Source organism: Haliaeetus leucocephalus, unplaced genomic scaffold, assembly GCF_000737465.1.
Source record: "Haliaeetus leucocephalus isolate CR32 unplaced genomic scaffold, Haliaeetus_leucocephalus-4.0 Scaffold848, whole genome shotgun sequence".
In the NCBI taxonomy this organism is placed as follows: Eukaryota; Metazoa; Chordata; class Aves; order Accipitriformes; family Accipitridae; genus Haliaeetus; species Haliaeetus leucocephalus.
The window spans coordinates 17,434,007-17,450,825 of record NW_010973284.1 but is presented as its reverse complement, the minus strand read 5'-3'; the positions used below and the strand labels follow the sequence as shown (position 1 = coordinate 17,450,825).

Sequence of the window (16,819 nt, the reverse complement as noted above, 5' to 3'; positions counted from 1 at the left end):
GATCCTTAGCTGTTCACTAAATCCCTGCCCTTTTTCTCAAGGCAAATGAGGAACTGCACGTATTTAACACTGCCTCTGCTTCAGCCTATAGTCTTCATACCATCACTTTGAGAACTTAAAACACCCTTGCTTTAAAGTATGTAAAGAGATACCCCAGTGCCTGCTGGTCTGCAATCCAAGTTCTTTAGTTACCGATAGCAGAGCTTTGTTCCTAAATGGAAAATGCTTTCTTCCTCACCATGGAGTGGAGACAGGCTGTACTAATTTACCTGGACTGTTTTTAACAGGAGAAAAAAGAGCATGCTCTCAATGGGGGCCATTGTTACTGATCCTAACTTTTAAAAAATATCTTTAGTGTTTTTACAAGTATTTACTGCAGATTATGCTTATTTACAGTAACATATAAAATGTTTTATAGTTGCAAGTTCTGGACTTGTAAAGGATTCTTCCCTTAAGATTAGAAATTTTTTGTGCTTTGCTCCATTAGTTTCTGTTATCTTTGGGTGTGATGTGGTGTCCTGACTTTTGACTGACCTATTTGTTGAACAAGTCTTAAGCTTGTTTATTTCACAGAATTTAAATTTTAAAGGACCTCTGGAGGTCACTGGTCCAAGCCCTGCATCTGAGGCAAGAGAATTATTACGAAAATGTCTGTTAAGACCTGCTCTTCCTGAACTATACTATTTCTCCCCTTCAAAATAATAGTATTTAACAATTTAGATCTGTAGTACTGAATGCTGAAAAGCAGTGCCATTATCAACAACAAAACTTTGTTGCTTTCATAGTTTGGGTGAAAGCATGGTCTCTTTTTGAAAGCCTGAATCATGCCCTCCTGCTCTTTCTGAATCCAAAACTTATGCTTTACACAGCTTGCACACATTTATTATCTATGTACTTGAGCAGAGGAAACAAAACAACACACAAACTGTTCTCAGTATGCCTGTTCTCTTTCAGCCACAGAGGTATCCAGTGGAATCATAAATGAATTAAGCAAGAGTTTGAAGTAGACACTAAGCAAGACCAAATGCAAACTGCCTTGCTCAAAACAATAAGCTGTAATACTTAACCATTTCCTAGTGTACAGACACCAGTAGTCCCCATCTCCTATTTTTAAGGAATATAGTTATAAAAGTACCTTTAATTCCTCTGAATTCAATCTTCCATAGCTGCAGGAAAGAAAAGTCCATACAGTACTGGGCTCCTTTACAGGGCAGATGTTGAAATACCAGAAGTGGCTTGGACAAGCATCAGTACCTGAACTAGTACTATGTATGTATTCACATGAGCTGTACCTACATCCAACCCCACCACCTACTTCCAGGCTGCTTTATAGTTGCCTGACTACAATATCCTGCAAGGGAAGATGGCAATGAGAAACAAGCACTAAATAGCATCAGCTTCTGTAAGGGGTGCTTCATCCCTCTAATTCAGGTGAGGACTCCTGCCACACAGGAATGCTACAGTTGGAGGTTGTTGACACCATTGCTAGTGGGATGTATATAAGATTGGGAGGTGCTGTGTTGCACCTGAAAGCTATAAAGCTATGCTTTATGTACAAAATTTAATTAAAAGGTATACAGAAGCAATCTTACTGGGAACTATGGCAGGGGAAAAGTTTTGCCCCTCTGTAAGTACCATATCTGCACACTTTCTCAAGGTTAGAGAGCTATTGCTTATTCAGCATGATTTCCAGTTCCCACAGCATCCACAAGCCGACCACCATTTAAATAATGAGAGGTAGTGAGTCACAGCCAGTAGATGATCAGCTTCACCTGCCAGGCAGAAAGTAATTAATCTGTTTCTTGCCCCTTTTCATCATTTATCCCATATTCCTCAACTTCTTGAAGTGGCTCATACTAAAGTAGACAAAAGTTATTTAAATGAAGAATAAAAAGCAAGTATTTCTTAGCATTCCCTAGCATATAACTAGTCTCCTTTCAACAGCAGGAGAGCAGATACAATATTTAGCTGAAACAGATTTGTCATTAAGGCCATCAGTGAGCTTTTCTGTATGTAACTTCCAAGCTGTGACTGATCAAAGGTTTATCAATCTATTCATTATGGCAGGTTTGAGTCACTTACCTGCAGTAATGTCTCACTTCTTCGTATACTGATGTGTACTTTACTGAAATCCCTGGTTGGAGTCGTCTTCCTACCTCAAACCTCTCCTCAAACAAAGTATTAAAGGAGCTTTTGAACAAAAAGAATAAAATCATGTGCCACTGAGTAAAATCTAAAATTACCCCACACTCAGAATGAGGTGGAGCCCACAGAAGTGTATTATAACCAGGGTACAGGTACAAAGTTTAAAGAAACCTCAAAATTGCTCACAAGAAAATGCTGACAGACTGTTAGCAAGTTTTTTTTTTTTAAAAGCATCTACATTTATGTCCGTCTTCCAACTAGAGCCCTGACAGTCTCTTCGCTACATTCCTCCATGATATTTTATATTTCACATCCATGCTACAGCTAACATTTCGATAAAGTATTATTTATAACACCCTTTTATCTCATTTCTGTCCAGCCACTGCTCATCTGCTACTTCTTTGTCAAGCTTGAAATCCAGATACAAATTTTTCTGCTTCTTTTGTCTTTTCAATTGCAAAAGGAAGGTAGTTGTTTATTTTTATTTACAAAAAAAGGACTATTCCTCGTCTGCCCTTTAGAGAGGAGCCAGTGGATAGTTTATGATACTAACTTGTAAAAACCATTCCCAAAAGAGTATAATTAAAAGACACCTAACTCATAACCATTAATTATCTCGGCTACAGAGAACTTCTATCAATGGTAATTTACATCAATGAGCTTAGTACTGTTCCTTAATCAGTTGCACTGGCTGTTCAGATACACAGAACAAATCCAAGAAACAGTCATCTTGGAGTGCCTCCTCTACAAATGTTTCGATGTTCACTGATCCAGGGATGACTGGCCCACTGTTCCCAGAGAGGCATGAAAAAAACCCCATGTTAGCTGACACACCAAAAAGCTAAAAAGGACAGCCCAATGACCTTGTAGGCTTAGTATTTTTAGTCTGACAACATAGTAATTTACAAGGAGTTTGTTTATTAACAACTTTCAGACCATCATAACTAGTATATTAAAATCAGATGTGCTGACACACAAAATACATTATTCATACAAACAGATTGTGTCATTTTACCAGTGCAGAAAGTACAACAAAGATTTATAGAACTAATACTTCCTGGGGTATTGGTAACCTTTACTTTTTTTCTATGACTGTTTTTGCTATTGCTGGTCTTCCTTCATACTTCCTGGTACACTTCACATTCAAGTCTACAAAGAAAGAAAAAAGGAGTCAAATAATGTGTAGCACTAGTCCTGTTACTGCATTTAAATGTTGTAAGAGTAAACTGGGAAAATAATTAAGGTTCTTTTGTGTCTCAAATCCACAATCCTCTCGCAGGGAATAACACACACACACCCTGGTTTGTGTGCTTGGCAAAAAAAATTACTGAAGAATGCAGTAACAGACCCAAACAATGAAAAAATCAAGTACAACTATCCCTCACTGTTGCAATAAGCTGAAGCAGTGCTCTGCCTATAGCAGAATGCCCTCAAGATTGCATGAGAGTTTGCTAGAGACTAGTACCTCTTGAAAGCACATCAAGAAAAATCACCAACATCTGTTACACTTGTGTAAGAAGTAGCAAGGAGGGCACAAGACACTGGTAGTTGTATCCAGCAACCGTAGGTGCCAGAGTAACTGTTGCTGCAGAATCTTTCTCTAGCTTGGCCCCCGCCCCGATGCTGGGGGAAAATCAGCCCAGATTCTGAACTTGCTGGGGCAGCTTCTCAGGCTGGGCAATTTGCAATATTTTTTCAGATATCAGTTAGTGAGCATTTACTTTCAGGACTTTCCCAAGCCTGGGTGTCGGGGAACACTCCCTTCTGGCATCTCAGCTTTTTTACCCTAGCATAAAACAGAGTAAATAAATATATACACTGATAGGAAAGAAAGAAAGAAAAAGGGTGAGGGCAGAGAGGGAAGGCTTCTAAGCTCTGATCTTACAGCTCTGGAACTAAAGCAGTTCCGGCATGAAATCAAGCAGCCTACCGCTCTTCTGACTTTCCTACAGCAGACACGTGAAGGACTCTCTGAATGGGATTTATCTCCCACCCCCTTGCCATAGTCCGATCTTTCTCTTCCTCTGCTGGGCACACTGGGAAATGGGATGAAGGATGAGAACAAATATTTGATCCACCCATATTTTGCACCAGCAGAGGGTTTCCTGAGGAGGGAAAGCAATAGAAGGAAAAACAGAATACTGGGTACAGCATGTTGGTTGCTATGAGACATCAGGAGATATGTGACAGCCTACCATCCATTCTTCCTGGGACATAAAGGCAAACACATTAGCTAGTAGATAAATGCATATCCCACACTCCTGTCTCACCATAGGTTGGAGCTCTGTCCCATCTTCATTGTCCTGGAAAGGTCTCACACTTCTGTATTTTTGCCCTTCTGTTAACTTGTTACTCTGACTCACCAATGTCTACAAGCAAAAACCACAGTGAGATTATTTGGGAATGCAAACCATTATGTAAATAAAAACACCTGGTAAAGGAAGATAATTAGGTCAAGGCTAAGAAACTGTAGCTGGTTCCTAGCCGGATGACACTGAGTGATACTGGGAGGGACTCTGCAGAGGCAGCAAAGGTGATGAATGCAACAGAGAAGGATGAATCAAGAATCTCTGTTACATCTCCAACTACAGGAATGAGGACTCTGGCTGTCTGAAATCCCTCACCCAGCTCTCTGCCCACTGCTGCATATTATCCTGAGGGCCACAGAGCCTGCCTTCCACCCCCAGATGTTTGTAACCTGACTATAACACAGATGTCCCAAGTCAAATGCCTTCATGTATTGGGAAACTCCAAGTTCTTGGCTATGTGAGTAAACTTACTCTTGATCATGCAATGAGGAGGAGTTTGGATGCGCTGCCCCCAGTTTTTCCAAACAAGGTTACAGAGCCTGCCCTGCTTGGAAGGCTCCTCACCCCTGTGGGAAATCCCCTCTTCACCCAAGGCCCTAGGGCATGGCTAATTACAAGGATTAAAACCAGAGTTAAAGAGAAACTACCACAAAGTTTGGAAGTGGAGAAAGGAAAGCCTCTCTTTGTTTCATGAGAGAGAATTGGCTTAAGTATTTTAACATTTGGCAAAACAGAGGGAGAAGAACAGAGGTCAAGGCTTCAGAGTTTTCCATTCAGTAACCTATTTGGAACATATGCTTAAGTACTGTTCTGAGTCAAAGCCAAAGAATATCTATCTGCTTTCTTCTGTACAAAGGGTTAAGCCTATCTTTAGGCTGCCTTTGTGCTGTTTTTTGTTTTCAACAAAACTCTATGAACTTTGCAGGGAACCTAACAGCAGCATTAAAAAAACCAAAACAAAACAAAAAAACCCCACCAGTTCTTCTGACACTGTCCTGAAGAAATCCATCCAGAACATTCGTATCATATGAGCTATTCTGGCTGCTGAGTTTGTTTTTCATGAATCACTAAGATTTTCTTTGTTGCATGGTTTATGAAGGAAAAGACAGAACTGGCAAAAGTAGCATGAAAGGAAAAAACATCTGCATCTTCAGATATTCTCTTAATATGAAAGGGATGGCATATATACATTCAAATGCTTCAGATACAGCTATTAACTAAAGCTCTCCATCACTATTAGCTATGTAATGATTCTCCATGGAAATGCTTGTAATACAATACAGTAATTATGAGGGTAAAGACACAGAACAATCAGTCCAGAGGCAGAAGAATTCAATCAAGTGACAGAAGACAGTATTTTGGCAAAAGAATCTGTATAGGTATGAAGCAGAATGTCACGAGTTTGCATGAAGTTTGTTCAGAACTACAGCATCCATAGGATGTAGACGGATACCTGACCTGCTTGCTGGCAACAAGAAGCTCCTTGTTTACTTTTGCTCTTCACTGTACAGTAAGGCACAACACAACGTCTAATCTTAGGGCACCCCATGGATTGGTCTCTGCAGCTAGCTCATCTATTTATTTCTATTTTTTAATTACTGACAATATATTGAACATGTGTCTAACAAGGCCTAAAATGTCAGCCATGACTTACATGGTACGATCTAAAAGGAGGCAGCAGATCATAGCTAGCACACAGGGTCAGAGGGAGCCATTTACTTCAGTTTATAAATTCACACATGATTTGTATCCCTGAGTCCATCCTGTTCTAAGGTGTTGGGAAGGAAATAGCATGGGTTGTGGGTTTGAATTACTATGTCTTGGGGAAAGAAAAAGTCCCCAAAAGCTTAGAATGCCTCAAGTATCTTTGCTGTTAGCACTGGGGTTTACCAGCAGTTCCTGATCCACGAAGTATGGCTTCTCTGCAGATCCATCATTTGTCTCCATATCAATAGCAAAGCAAAGGAACACGGCATCCGCTGTCACTTCAAACACAGACAGAAAGCTGTGGGACATCACATAGGCAAAAAATCCAACCAGCAACAGAGGAACTACCCAAGCTTGCAACTCCCGATGGTAGTTAAATGCCATCAATCCTCCAAAAACAGTAAAACATACAACAAACACCTGTAAAAGGCAGTGAGAGAGAAATTCAGCCTCATTAATCATGTAGAAATGTTTCTTAAAAAAAACAAAACCCCCAAAACCCTAAGGCAAAAACATTACAGCCCATATTTTAACAGCACTTCTCATCTGGGAGGTAGCTATGCAGTTTCTGGCATCATGTAGTTGTCACACTTTGTGTTCAATTCAACATGTAAATTCTGTAGGGCAGAGGCAACCTTTTACTATGTATTTACCAAAGACTTATTGCAATGGGAGCTGTGAGAGTGGTGCCAAGGACACTACTGTAATACAACTAAATAACTCTGTAAAGACTATGAAAAGGATTAAATTCCTCAAACATTATCTTCACTCCCAAACTCATTTTACAGCATTAACAACACTGAGTTTAACAAAGATTAACCTTATTTACTTTAGGTGTAAGAAAAGAGAATCAAACCTGATTTTTCACTTCATTCTTACAGAACATTTCTTACTCTTACCTTTCCTAGAAATAGGATAAAATCTCCAAAACAGCTAATGGATGCAAGTTTAGCAGAATTCTTTGCCAAAATAAAGACAGCATCCTTTGCTGACGTACAAAAATTTGTCCCATTTACAGCTGTAGTTGTGTATGCATGCTGAAATTACAGAAGATAATAATGCAGTGAGAGAGCAAGACTCATATCTAGATTTTACTTCAGCGAGATGCAAAGCCTTAAACTCTGTTTGGAAATACAAACTTTATGACTATAAAGAGTTATTTTGCATAATATGGCAATTTTATTTTAAGGGACTGTAATAACTATGTTTCTAAAGTTAAACAGCTTTTCTACATGATTTCCACCATTAGTAAATGCTAGAATAAGGACTAAATAAATTTCTGAACCCACCTTTATCCAATTTATTTTAAAATACCAAAGTTCTCTACCCTAATTCTTGTTAATGAATACGGCACAATTACCACAAAACACTTACTTAGCTGGAGTCACGCTATCCAAACTTACTTGCTTATTTTCTACAAATCTATCTCCAAGACTACTGGCAAACTATGCAAGTGGAAAAATCAAGCTATGTAGTTATCAAGCCATTTAAAAGTTGATGATTAAAAAAGCTTTTATACATGGCCCTTTCAAACTATTCATATGCAACTACCATTCAAGCTTATGGCTATAGCCATAAAATAAACCTCTTCATGAAAGATGGGATCAATTGTGAAAACGACTGGGAAAGAACAGCTAAAGGATCCTGGACTAGACCAGCATTTCAAGAGACAGTAGGGGTGGCAGTCACAGATTTTTGATTTATTGAGAATTTTAGAAGATTTCTCTCTGTGGAAACTTGCCAAGACAGGTGGGGAGGACAGAATATCTACCTCTATGGATTGGATTATTTTACCACTTGCTGTGCATAACTTGACATATATGTCTCATTTATGGAACTCCTCAACAAGGTTTTGAAACTGTCCTGAAAATACCAGCTAAGAAAAACAGCACTCAGGATACCTGAAATGTATGCTGAACTTTACCAGCAAGTCTTATGAGTAGTTTCCCTTTACTCAAAATATTAGAAGGTGGATTATGCCACAAAACATTAGTTACATCTGGTGTGGTCAGTAAGAACACAGTGTGCAAGAGATTACTATTCTGAAGGAATTTATACACCACAACATGTATTCGGTGTTCAGATACTTTCTGCTTCACCTGGAAGTGAAAAAAACCAAACCTGGTTTGCTGAAAGTGAATTATACTGGCTTACTGCAAAACACTTCCTTTTCAAAAATTTCAGATAGCTGAAGGCAGAGAAAATTTATTTCTGCAGAGTCCAGTTCTACCCCACAGCAATTTCTGTAACATAGTGTAGCAAAGCTGTATTGACATTATCTTAAAATATTACAGAGAAAGAAAGAAAATAAATGCAGTCAAAGATCCTTTGTCTCTTAATTGTGGATATTATTTATTTTGTATATGACAAAGGAATTTTTTTTCTCTGATAGTAAGCAAAAAAAGAGTAGAAGTAAACAGTGACATCCTGTAAATATTGTACTTACATAGTAGCAAATACATCCATAGATGGAAAAAGTATAAAGACAGACCATGGATTTATTGCCTACTCTAAGAAAAATCAAAGACTCCACGGAACTCCACAGAAACACGTAGAGCGTCTGCATAAAAATCTGTTTAAACAAGCAAGTTTGCTTCATTCCTAAATAGGAAAAAACACTTTCTGTGCTAGCTTTCATTTATACCGACACTGATCCTTTCCCCAGGGAGTGCCGTAACAGGACGGCAGCGAGGTGTACCCTTTGGCTCCGTCAGGCATTGACTACAGTACCTTCGCCTTCTCAGTAGCCTACACCTCTGAAAGAGAAGCATCCTTGTCCCACCTGCCTGCCTCAACCCGACCGGTTTGTAAGCAGCCTGCTGCCATCCCATGTGAGGAAACCCGACGGCCCGCAAGCTCGCCCGCAGTACCATCGGCCCAGGACATGGCAGCTGGAGAGCTGGCAGCTCGGTAAGGCCAGCGCCAGCCTTGCTGGGCTACCATCTCCCCAGCACATGGGCGTAGCGTAGATGGCCTCAAGTCAAGCTCCCTCTCCGTCTTCTGTCTGTAGCTGTCGCTGCGTGTTTCAAACATGGATAGACCTATCCTTATAACATGCTGTGAGTTAAGTCTGTTTCATCATTCCCATTAACAGACAGGAAATTGAGATACAAAGTGGAAAAGGGTTTTCCAAGTTTGTTTCTGTCCCTTAAGAACTAAATTCACAGAGCAGATCCTGATCTGGTGAGGTCAGTATAAGTTTTGCCAATAAATTAAACAGAGATTCTGTATTCACTATAAATAGCAAAAAATGTTCCGTTTTAAAAATTAAAAAGAATGTTGAAAATGCACGTGCACTTGTACAAACATTGTTTCCAAACTTAAAATAAATAACCATTTGTTTGCACTCTTGAATTAGCCACTTTGGTATCTGAGGAATGTGCAACGAAAAGAATTTCTGATATTTATTAACTAGAACAGTTATCTTGGAAAGTCTGAAACTAATGCTGGAGACTGAAGACTACCTGCACAGGGATTTGTCATCTTACAAACCAGTTGATAAAAAATGGCATTTATAACAATTACAACCTCAACAAATCATGTAAGTATCGACTAGTCACAACATCCAAGCAAGAAAGGCAGCCAGGTAATAATCCAACATTATAGAAGGAATAAAAGACACAGAAATGAATGAACTGCTGAAGGCTACAAAACTAGTCATTGACAGAGGTGAAGCAAGAATACTACTAGTACAAGCTGAAGACTTAACCAAGTGATCTCTACCTTTGGCAAAAAACACAATTCTAAGGAACAAAAAAAAAGTTTGGAGGGTTTTTTGTTCAGTGTGTGGGGCTCCACACACTTTCCTCACAGTTCCCAGGTTCCCCATACAGACGCCATACCCTGATCCCATCCAGCCACACAGAAATCTACATGTTCTCACTAACAAAATACATGCCTAACACTTAAGCAAATGTCTGTTTCCGTGAAACCGAGTTGCACAGAAATGAGCTCAAATGATTTCTCAGCCTTACCCACCAAAGAGCATCTAACACACTCAAGCTATTACCAATATTTGCAAATCATTTTGGATTTTGGACTACAAAGCTTAGATATCCCATTAATTTTCCAGTTGCAGGGTATGTGCAACAGCCCAATCCCTTTCAAAGAAAAGATAGTTGCGAAGGCTAAGATGGTAAACCGTGGTCAGTTAAGAACCTGCTATCATTTAGAAACAAGTTATTTAAATGTGGCTTTCTACAGAATGCATTCTCTTTTCCCATGCACAAAAGCTTTAGTGGACTTGAAGGGCAGCAGGAATGATCCAAAAGGTATGGAATGTCTCCTCTCTGGGGAACAACAGAGTACACCGGGCTCTTCTGTCTGGAAAAGAGATGACTGAAGGAGGATGTGGTAAGAGGGCTACAAAATCATGAGAAATGCAGAGAGGGTAGGTAGGGTTAGATGGCTCAGTGTTTCTTCCAGAACAAAGACTGGGCAGGGGGAGGACCATACAAAGTAGTAGGAGCCAAATTTGAATTTTCTTCTCACTGTAAGTCTGTAAGCTGTGAACTGCTGGACAAAGGATGCTTTAGCTGCTAAAAGTTTGCATGAGCTTAAGGGAGACTGGGAAAGTTCAGGGAAAAGGAATCCACTGAGAGTTATTAAACACACAGAAAATGTACTCGGCTCAAGAAGTCCCCCAGCTGAAAAGAGATTCAGAAACAGCACGGGGACAGGGAAGTATACACTTGTGCTACCTTAGTGTTCACTCACAGCCACAGTTGGAGATGGGATACTGAGCTAGACAGAGACTCAGTCTGGTCCAATATAGCTATTAAGTTTTTATCTTTGCTTAATGAATTGATGCTTTACAACAGTAGTCTCTGCTGTGGTGACAAGCAAGTAATAATGGAATCAATAGCATACCATTGATCAGAAAGCATGGGAGATAGTGGGTCAGGAACAGTCTTTATCCTTGCACCAGCAAGTTGGTACAATATCACCACCTTTGTGAAGAACACAAGCCTCCTCTGGCTTGGAGCCTGGGAACTAGACACTAGTTTCTCAGCGTCATGATGAATAAATAAGGAATGTGAATGTTTACATATTTCCAAATACCACAGCATGCAAAAAAAACTATTTAAAGAATACATCCTTCTGTGCCTCACAACACAGAATGTCAAGGGTCTTGGAAAAATTGACCTGCTAGCTTCATGAGAAAGGCACCGTGGCTCAGATCCAGGCCATAAGTTCCCCAATTGTTGAGAATAATTGCTACTTTGTGTAACTGCTGAATTCAGTCCTCCATTCTAGGACTTGCTTTAATAAAATGAGCTTGAGGAAGAGAGGATTGCCATAGCAACAGAATCTTCTTAAAAAAGAAGCAGGAGACATGCTGGTTTCGCATCCCACTTCAGCTTTTTCTGCTCTGCTGGTATTTTCAGCCTGATCTGATCTTGTTGCTGCCAACTCTCTTGGGGGCTGCCCTGGTTAGCTACACCCACTGCAACACTGTGCAGCTCAGGCTGGACTTTAAAGGGTCTCAGCTTGCAAGTGTCACAGCTGCCAGTGGAATCCCCTCAGAAAACAAAATCCAGTGGTAGCAAGAGGCAATGACATTTCTGTGGCTGCTGTACAGCAGTTAGTGACTTGGTGAGAAAGCTGTATCGTGTGTCTCAGACAGTGGTGGGAAATTAGAGCAACACGGGCCTGTGAGGCCCCACTGAAGAGATGACACGTAAGACTGGAAGGGACTTTCAGCCACTCCGGTCCCTGGCTAGTTCAGATTAGCACATTATACAATTTCTTCATTCATGTGGAAAGCTCCCTCTTTAAACTACTTAGGGCTTTTCCCTCTCCCAGCCCGTACATTTGGAGCTATTCCAGACAGTTGTCCCTCTGGTCCTCAGGAACCCTCTTCCAACTTCCAGACAACGTTTGCTCATGAACGGTTTACATCCACTCATTCTTCTGCTGATCTTGTCTTAGCTCTTATCCCTCCCTGCTGTTTCTCTTCTTGATATACTCATAGACAGCTAACAGGCTTGCTCTTACCCTTTATTTGTCTAAAGTAGACACACCACAATATCCCAGTGTCCTGCCCCCACCCCACCCCGAGAGATAAGCCTGATCACCTAACCAGCAACTTGTACAACAGCATTTATGCCCCTCTTTCTGGTGCAAGTACTTCATCTCATACCTTCCAGGACCAAATCTGCCCTTTCTGCAGCCTTGTTAACTAAAGGCTATTGTCCTGTGGTTGACAAACACATGGAGAATATTCTCCTCCCCCACTTCTAACCCATAAGCACACAGCTAATACAGAAATGGTTATTTTTGATTTTTAGGCTAATTACCATCTGTAAGAAACCCTCCAATAGCTTCCCAAATTTTCCCAAGCAGTCCAAGAAACACAGCTTTCCTTTATTTCCATTCCACCTTCTATTTGCAGTCTGGACTTACTGGAGAAAATCTGGTCCCTCAACTGTCCTTGCTTCCTACTCCGTGTGTCATCTACTCCCTCCATGGCTGTCATCCAGTGGGTAGGACCAACACAACTTTCTCCTTGGAGGGTAGTTGGGTGTCCCTCCCTACAGCATCACACTGATACACCTGGGCTCCATTTCATCCACAGGGGTTGGACCACAAGGATCCTGCTTTAAGTAACCATTGCATCATGATTACATCATTACTGGAGTTGCTTACAGTGGCTTCTGCAGTTAGTGCGACAATACTCTCATTTAGGATTTCTGAAATAAAAATCAAACTGAACATTTCCAGCGAGTTGTTCATAAATTGCTGTGCTTAAAAGCACTGAATTATTGGTCACTTGCTTCACTGCCTCTTATTTTCTTTCTCTCTCCCTTTTTTTTTCTTTTTTTTTTTTAATGGGATAGGGGAGAGGAGGAAGGTATCAAAGGAAGAATTAGTCAGCCTTGTTCATCTCTGTCCCCACATGATTCACGCTACAGAGCAAGTAAAGACCTAAGGAATTTTATTTCCTGTTATCACATACATAAACACTGTAGAGGGAAAACAAACATATTTAAAATATGATTTCACTGAAGGTGAACATTTTAGCCAACTGTACTTTCAAGATGAATGAAAATTTAGCTTAACATCTAGAAGCAATTTTGCCAGTAACATTAAAATGCAGTATTGTTTTTGGGAGGAAGAAGTAGTACTTTATGGGGTGACGCACAATGTGTTTGGCAGTGCGGAGGCAAACTGTACTTACATTAACATGCATGAATTTTGGTTTTATCTGGGTCACTTCTCCACAAGGCATTTAATGCAACCTCCTGATAGGCTTCCATCCAAAGTTTAAGGGACAACCAACTGCCATGGATATACGACCATTAGACAGATTTGCTTCTGTTTTTTTTACACCAGAGAGTTGCTGGCTTTCAGTATCAGTGGAAGGGTCTCAGTACCAGCAAATGCAGGCTTACACACTGCTGACTTCAGTAATGGCTACCACAGGGCCCGGAAGGCTATGCTGCAAGTAACTGTGCTGATGAAAATAAAGAAACCATGTACTGCTCAGCAACTCCTTCAGAAATCCATGTGCTGCACTTCGGAGCAGTTGCTTGCCAATTGGCTGCAGATGAACCCAAAGCAGACACAGAAAAGCAAAACTATTCTGAAATAGATATATTGTTTAAAAAAAGTCACTGCAACAAGGCTGTAAAAGGCGGGGGGGGGGGGGAAGTGAGCACTTTGATGCATCAAAAGTTAAGACTGCCACTACAATTTAAGAAAGCAGGAGACAGACAGACCTTGTAGCTCCCAAACCACATTAAAAAACCCAGTATATTCTTTTTACAGAAGAGAAATTTCAATCTCCCAGATTTCACTTGAGATGATTGGATATGTTTATCTGGAACATACTGAAACCATCAGAGCCAGAAGATGAAAAAATCTGTGGTAATTCTGACAAGTGTTGGCAAACAGAACTGTCAAGTAAGGATAATGACTTTATATTCACAAAGCACTTTTCATCCAGATAGAACCCAGAGTGCTTTACAATTGTTACTAATGGATTATACACACACATGAATCACTTTGCCCATGACTGAAATGGAACAGCTTAAGGAGTGAACTGTTTAACAGCACATAGCAACACTACACCACAGTTTAGCACAGGATCCAGTTGCAAATCCGAAAGAAATTTAGGAAGGCAGAACGTAATTATCCACATGGCAATCTGCACAGGATGCTGGGTTTACATTACCCCTCCTCCAACAACCGCCACCGGAAATACAGCAACTGTCAGCGACTAGCACAGCACTCCGTCACAATGGGAAGATGACAGGGTACCCTTCTGGCCCCGTTTCAGTTAAGTTCCAGGAGAGCTGAACAAAACTTAGCGGAGCCTGCAGAGAACGAGACACTTCAAGGATGCATGAAACTATCAAAGTCAGTGTGAAATCCCACCTGAAAGATGGCACCTCAGCCCAAAAAGTACTCTTTGATAACACAACGGAGCACTTCATTGATACTGCATGGGAAGAAAGAAGCTCATGCTCTGTCACCAGTGTTACTTCCTCCAGCACCTGTTTCTCATCTGCAAGTTTCCCAAAGGGAAAACAAGGGGCTCTGTTTAATCCCGATTAAACTTGTGAATGAAGGAGGAGAAAGAATTTAAATCATCTAAGCAATATAACAACAGGTTGAAGAAAATAGTGTAGAAGTGATGGGGAAGGCTTGCCCCTTTTTTTTTTATTTTTTTTTTCCTATTTCAGGTAATTATATGCTTTTTACTATAGTGAAGGTAATACTGGAATAAAAGGCAAAAAAATAGTAAAGGAATTTTAATGCACACAATGAGCTTTGAACCAACTTTTGTAACAGCTTTTCCACATTTCAGTAGTTTCAACTCAAAAAAAAAAATCTGAACTAAAAATACTTTCAAAATGTTAGAAACATAGGTACAAGCAATTTTTTAATTCCTCTCAAGTCCATGTTCAACACCGATGTGAAATTTCAAGGCTGTACCCAGCAGCTTTTACCACTCTGTAAGAGCTCTTAAGAGTTCAGTACTTCTGTTAATCAAGCCATATGTTAACCTGCTTAAAACTGCAGACTTGTCTTTTATTTTTCCCTTTTTTTTTCTTTCTTATATTTGGCCACAGATTTTATAAAACTGAAAATTTTCAATCTTAGTCAAAATGGTTTTTTTAAGAAATAGGCTTGAATACATTCTTTATAGGAAAAAAAAAAAATGAGATTCATTAATTACTCTAGGAAATACAATAACCTGAGACCAATGTTACCCCTTCATACAGATAAAAATTTCTGTTAAAATCTTACAGCATGTTCTTGCTTTTCTTCTCCTCTAACCCTCGCCCAAACTGCCCTGGATTTGGAGCACGTGGAACACCATTGTCTTTGCCAAAAAGATGTTCAAACAAACAATTCTCTAACAGCAAACACAGTATTATGATCATTAGGTTAAAAACCACAACTCATATAAAAACAGAAATTTGCCTACAATAGATTAGGAAACAGGAAATCTTTTAAGGGAACATGAGCTACAATACAGACTTCTGAAACAAAAGGAAGAACATTACAGTAATTAATTCTTTTTTTTAACAAACACATAGCATACAACAGCAGGAGAAAGTAAACACTAGGATACTGGATATCTCTTTGAAAGGCAGAAAGCCAAGGGGAAAGGGTGACTACAAATGGAAAGCCTGGAGTCAAGATGAACTCTGAGATTCCTCACCAAGTCAGTGACCATAAGATCTACCTAAAAAATCTAAGTCTGGAAAATTCATCGTCTAGAACTAGAGATTTCACTGCACAAGTATTTAATCTAGGCTGAACTAAGTGAAAAACTTTCTCTTCATAGTTGTCCAAGATTAAGGCTAATTTATGCACCTACTTTAGAGGAGAAGCCAGACCCTTTATCAGAATTGTCTTGTTTACTTCACTACTACCCTCAGCAGTGAGAACAAAGAACAACAGTTAGGAATCTGCATGAACATCTGATTCCCTTTCACATTAAGAATACCACAGTCACCAGAGATAACAAAAGGGGACTGACAAAGAGAAAAATTAACTATTTACATCAATGTATACAGAGCTGGAAAACATTTGGAGAAAAGGATCAGAAAAAGTAGGAGTCAAGTATGTGGAAAAACTGCTGTATGTCAGAAATCATCCATTTCCAATAAAAACACTTTTGAAACAAAACTGCTAACAAAACAAAGATGTCTTTCAAAGAAAGAGTATATTATATCATCTGGCTTTTTCATCATGGATCATATTCCCAGATATATTGATAATGGAAATCAGCCAAGAGTTCAAGTTTCTTTATTCAGGACTTTCAAGTGGAAAATACTGTATCTAGTTTAATGACACATCTCCAGGTGGATTTCTTACTTCTTCATTGCTTCCTTCCACCTGGACCCACTGTATTTCAGTAGTCTGTCTGGCACAACTCAACAAAATGTTAAGTCTTCCTACCTACAGAAATAGCAAGTGGCCCTCTGAAAGGGCTATCTCAAGCTGTATTAACAAGTTTTCTAAAATCTTGCACCTTGCATGTTTGCCAATTCCCTGTTTCTTTACAACAAGTTCCATCTACACTTCAAGACTTTTTTGTTTGTTTAGTTTAGGTGGCCAGCAGGAAACTTTGGCTTGCGTACGCTGGATGTTGCTTTAGTCGTGCTAAATGGAGCTAGCATACACACACCGTTTCTAGACTA

General features: G+C 39.8%; 1 protein-coding gene across 1 annotated transcript in view; it reads right to left on the bottom strand.

The window, feature by feature from the left end:
- Positions 1 to 1,790: 1,790 nt before the first annotated feature.
- The window catches only part of SLC44A3 (solute carrier family 44, member 3), a 41,754-nt gene continuing 26,725 nt past the window's right edge, over positions 1,791 to 16,819 (bottom strand). Inside the window, exons 12-15 of the mRNA XM_010582761.1 lie at positions 7,061 to 7,198; positions 6,345 to 6,581; positions 4,416 to 4,514; positions 1,791 to 1,856 (exon numbers count right to left, since the gene is read on the bottom strand). Of these exons, the coding sequence (XP_010581063.1) occupies positions 1,791 to 1,856; positions 4,416 to 4,514; positions 6,345 to 6,581; positions 7,061 to 7,198 (540 nt within the window). The remainder of the gene's footprint in view (positions 1,857 to 4,415; positions 4,515 to 6,344; positions 6,582 to 7,060; positions 7,199 to 16,819) is intronic.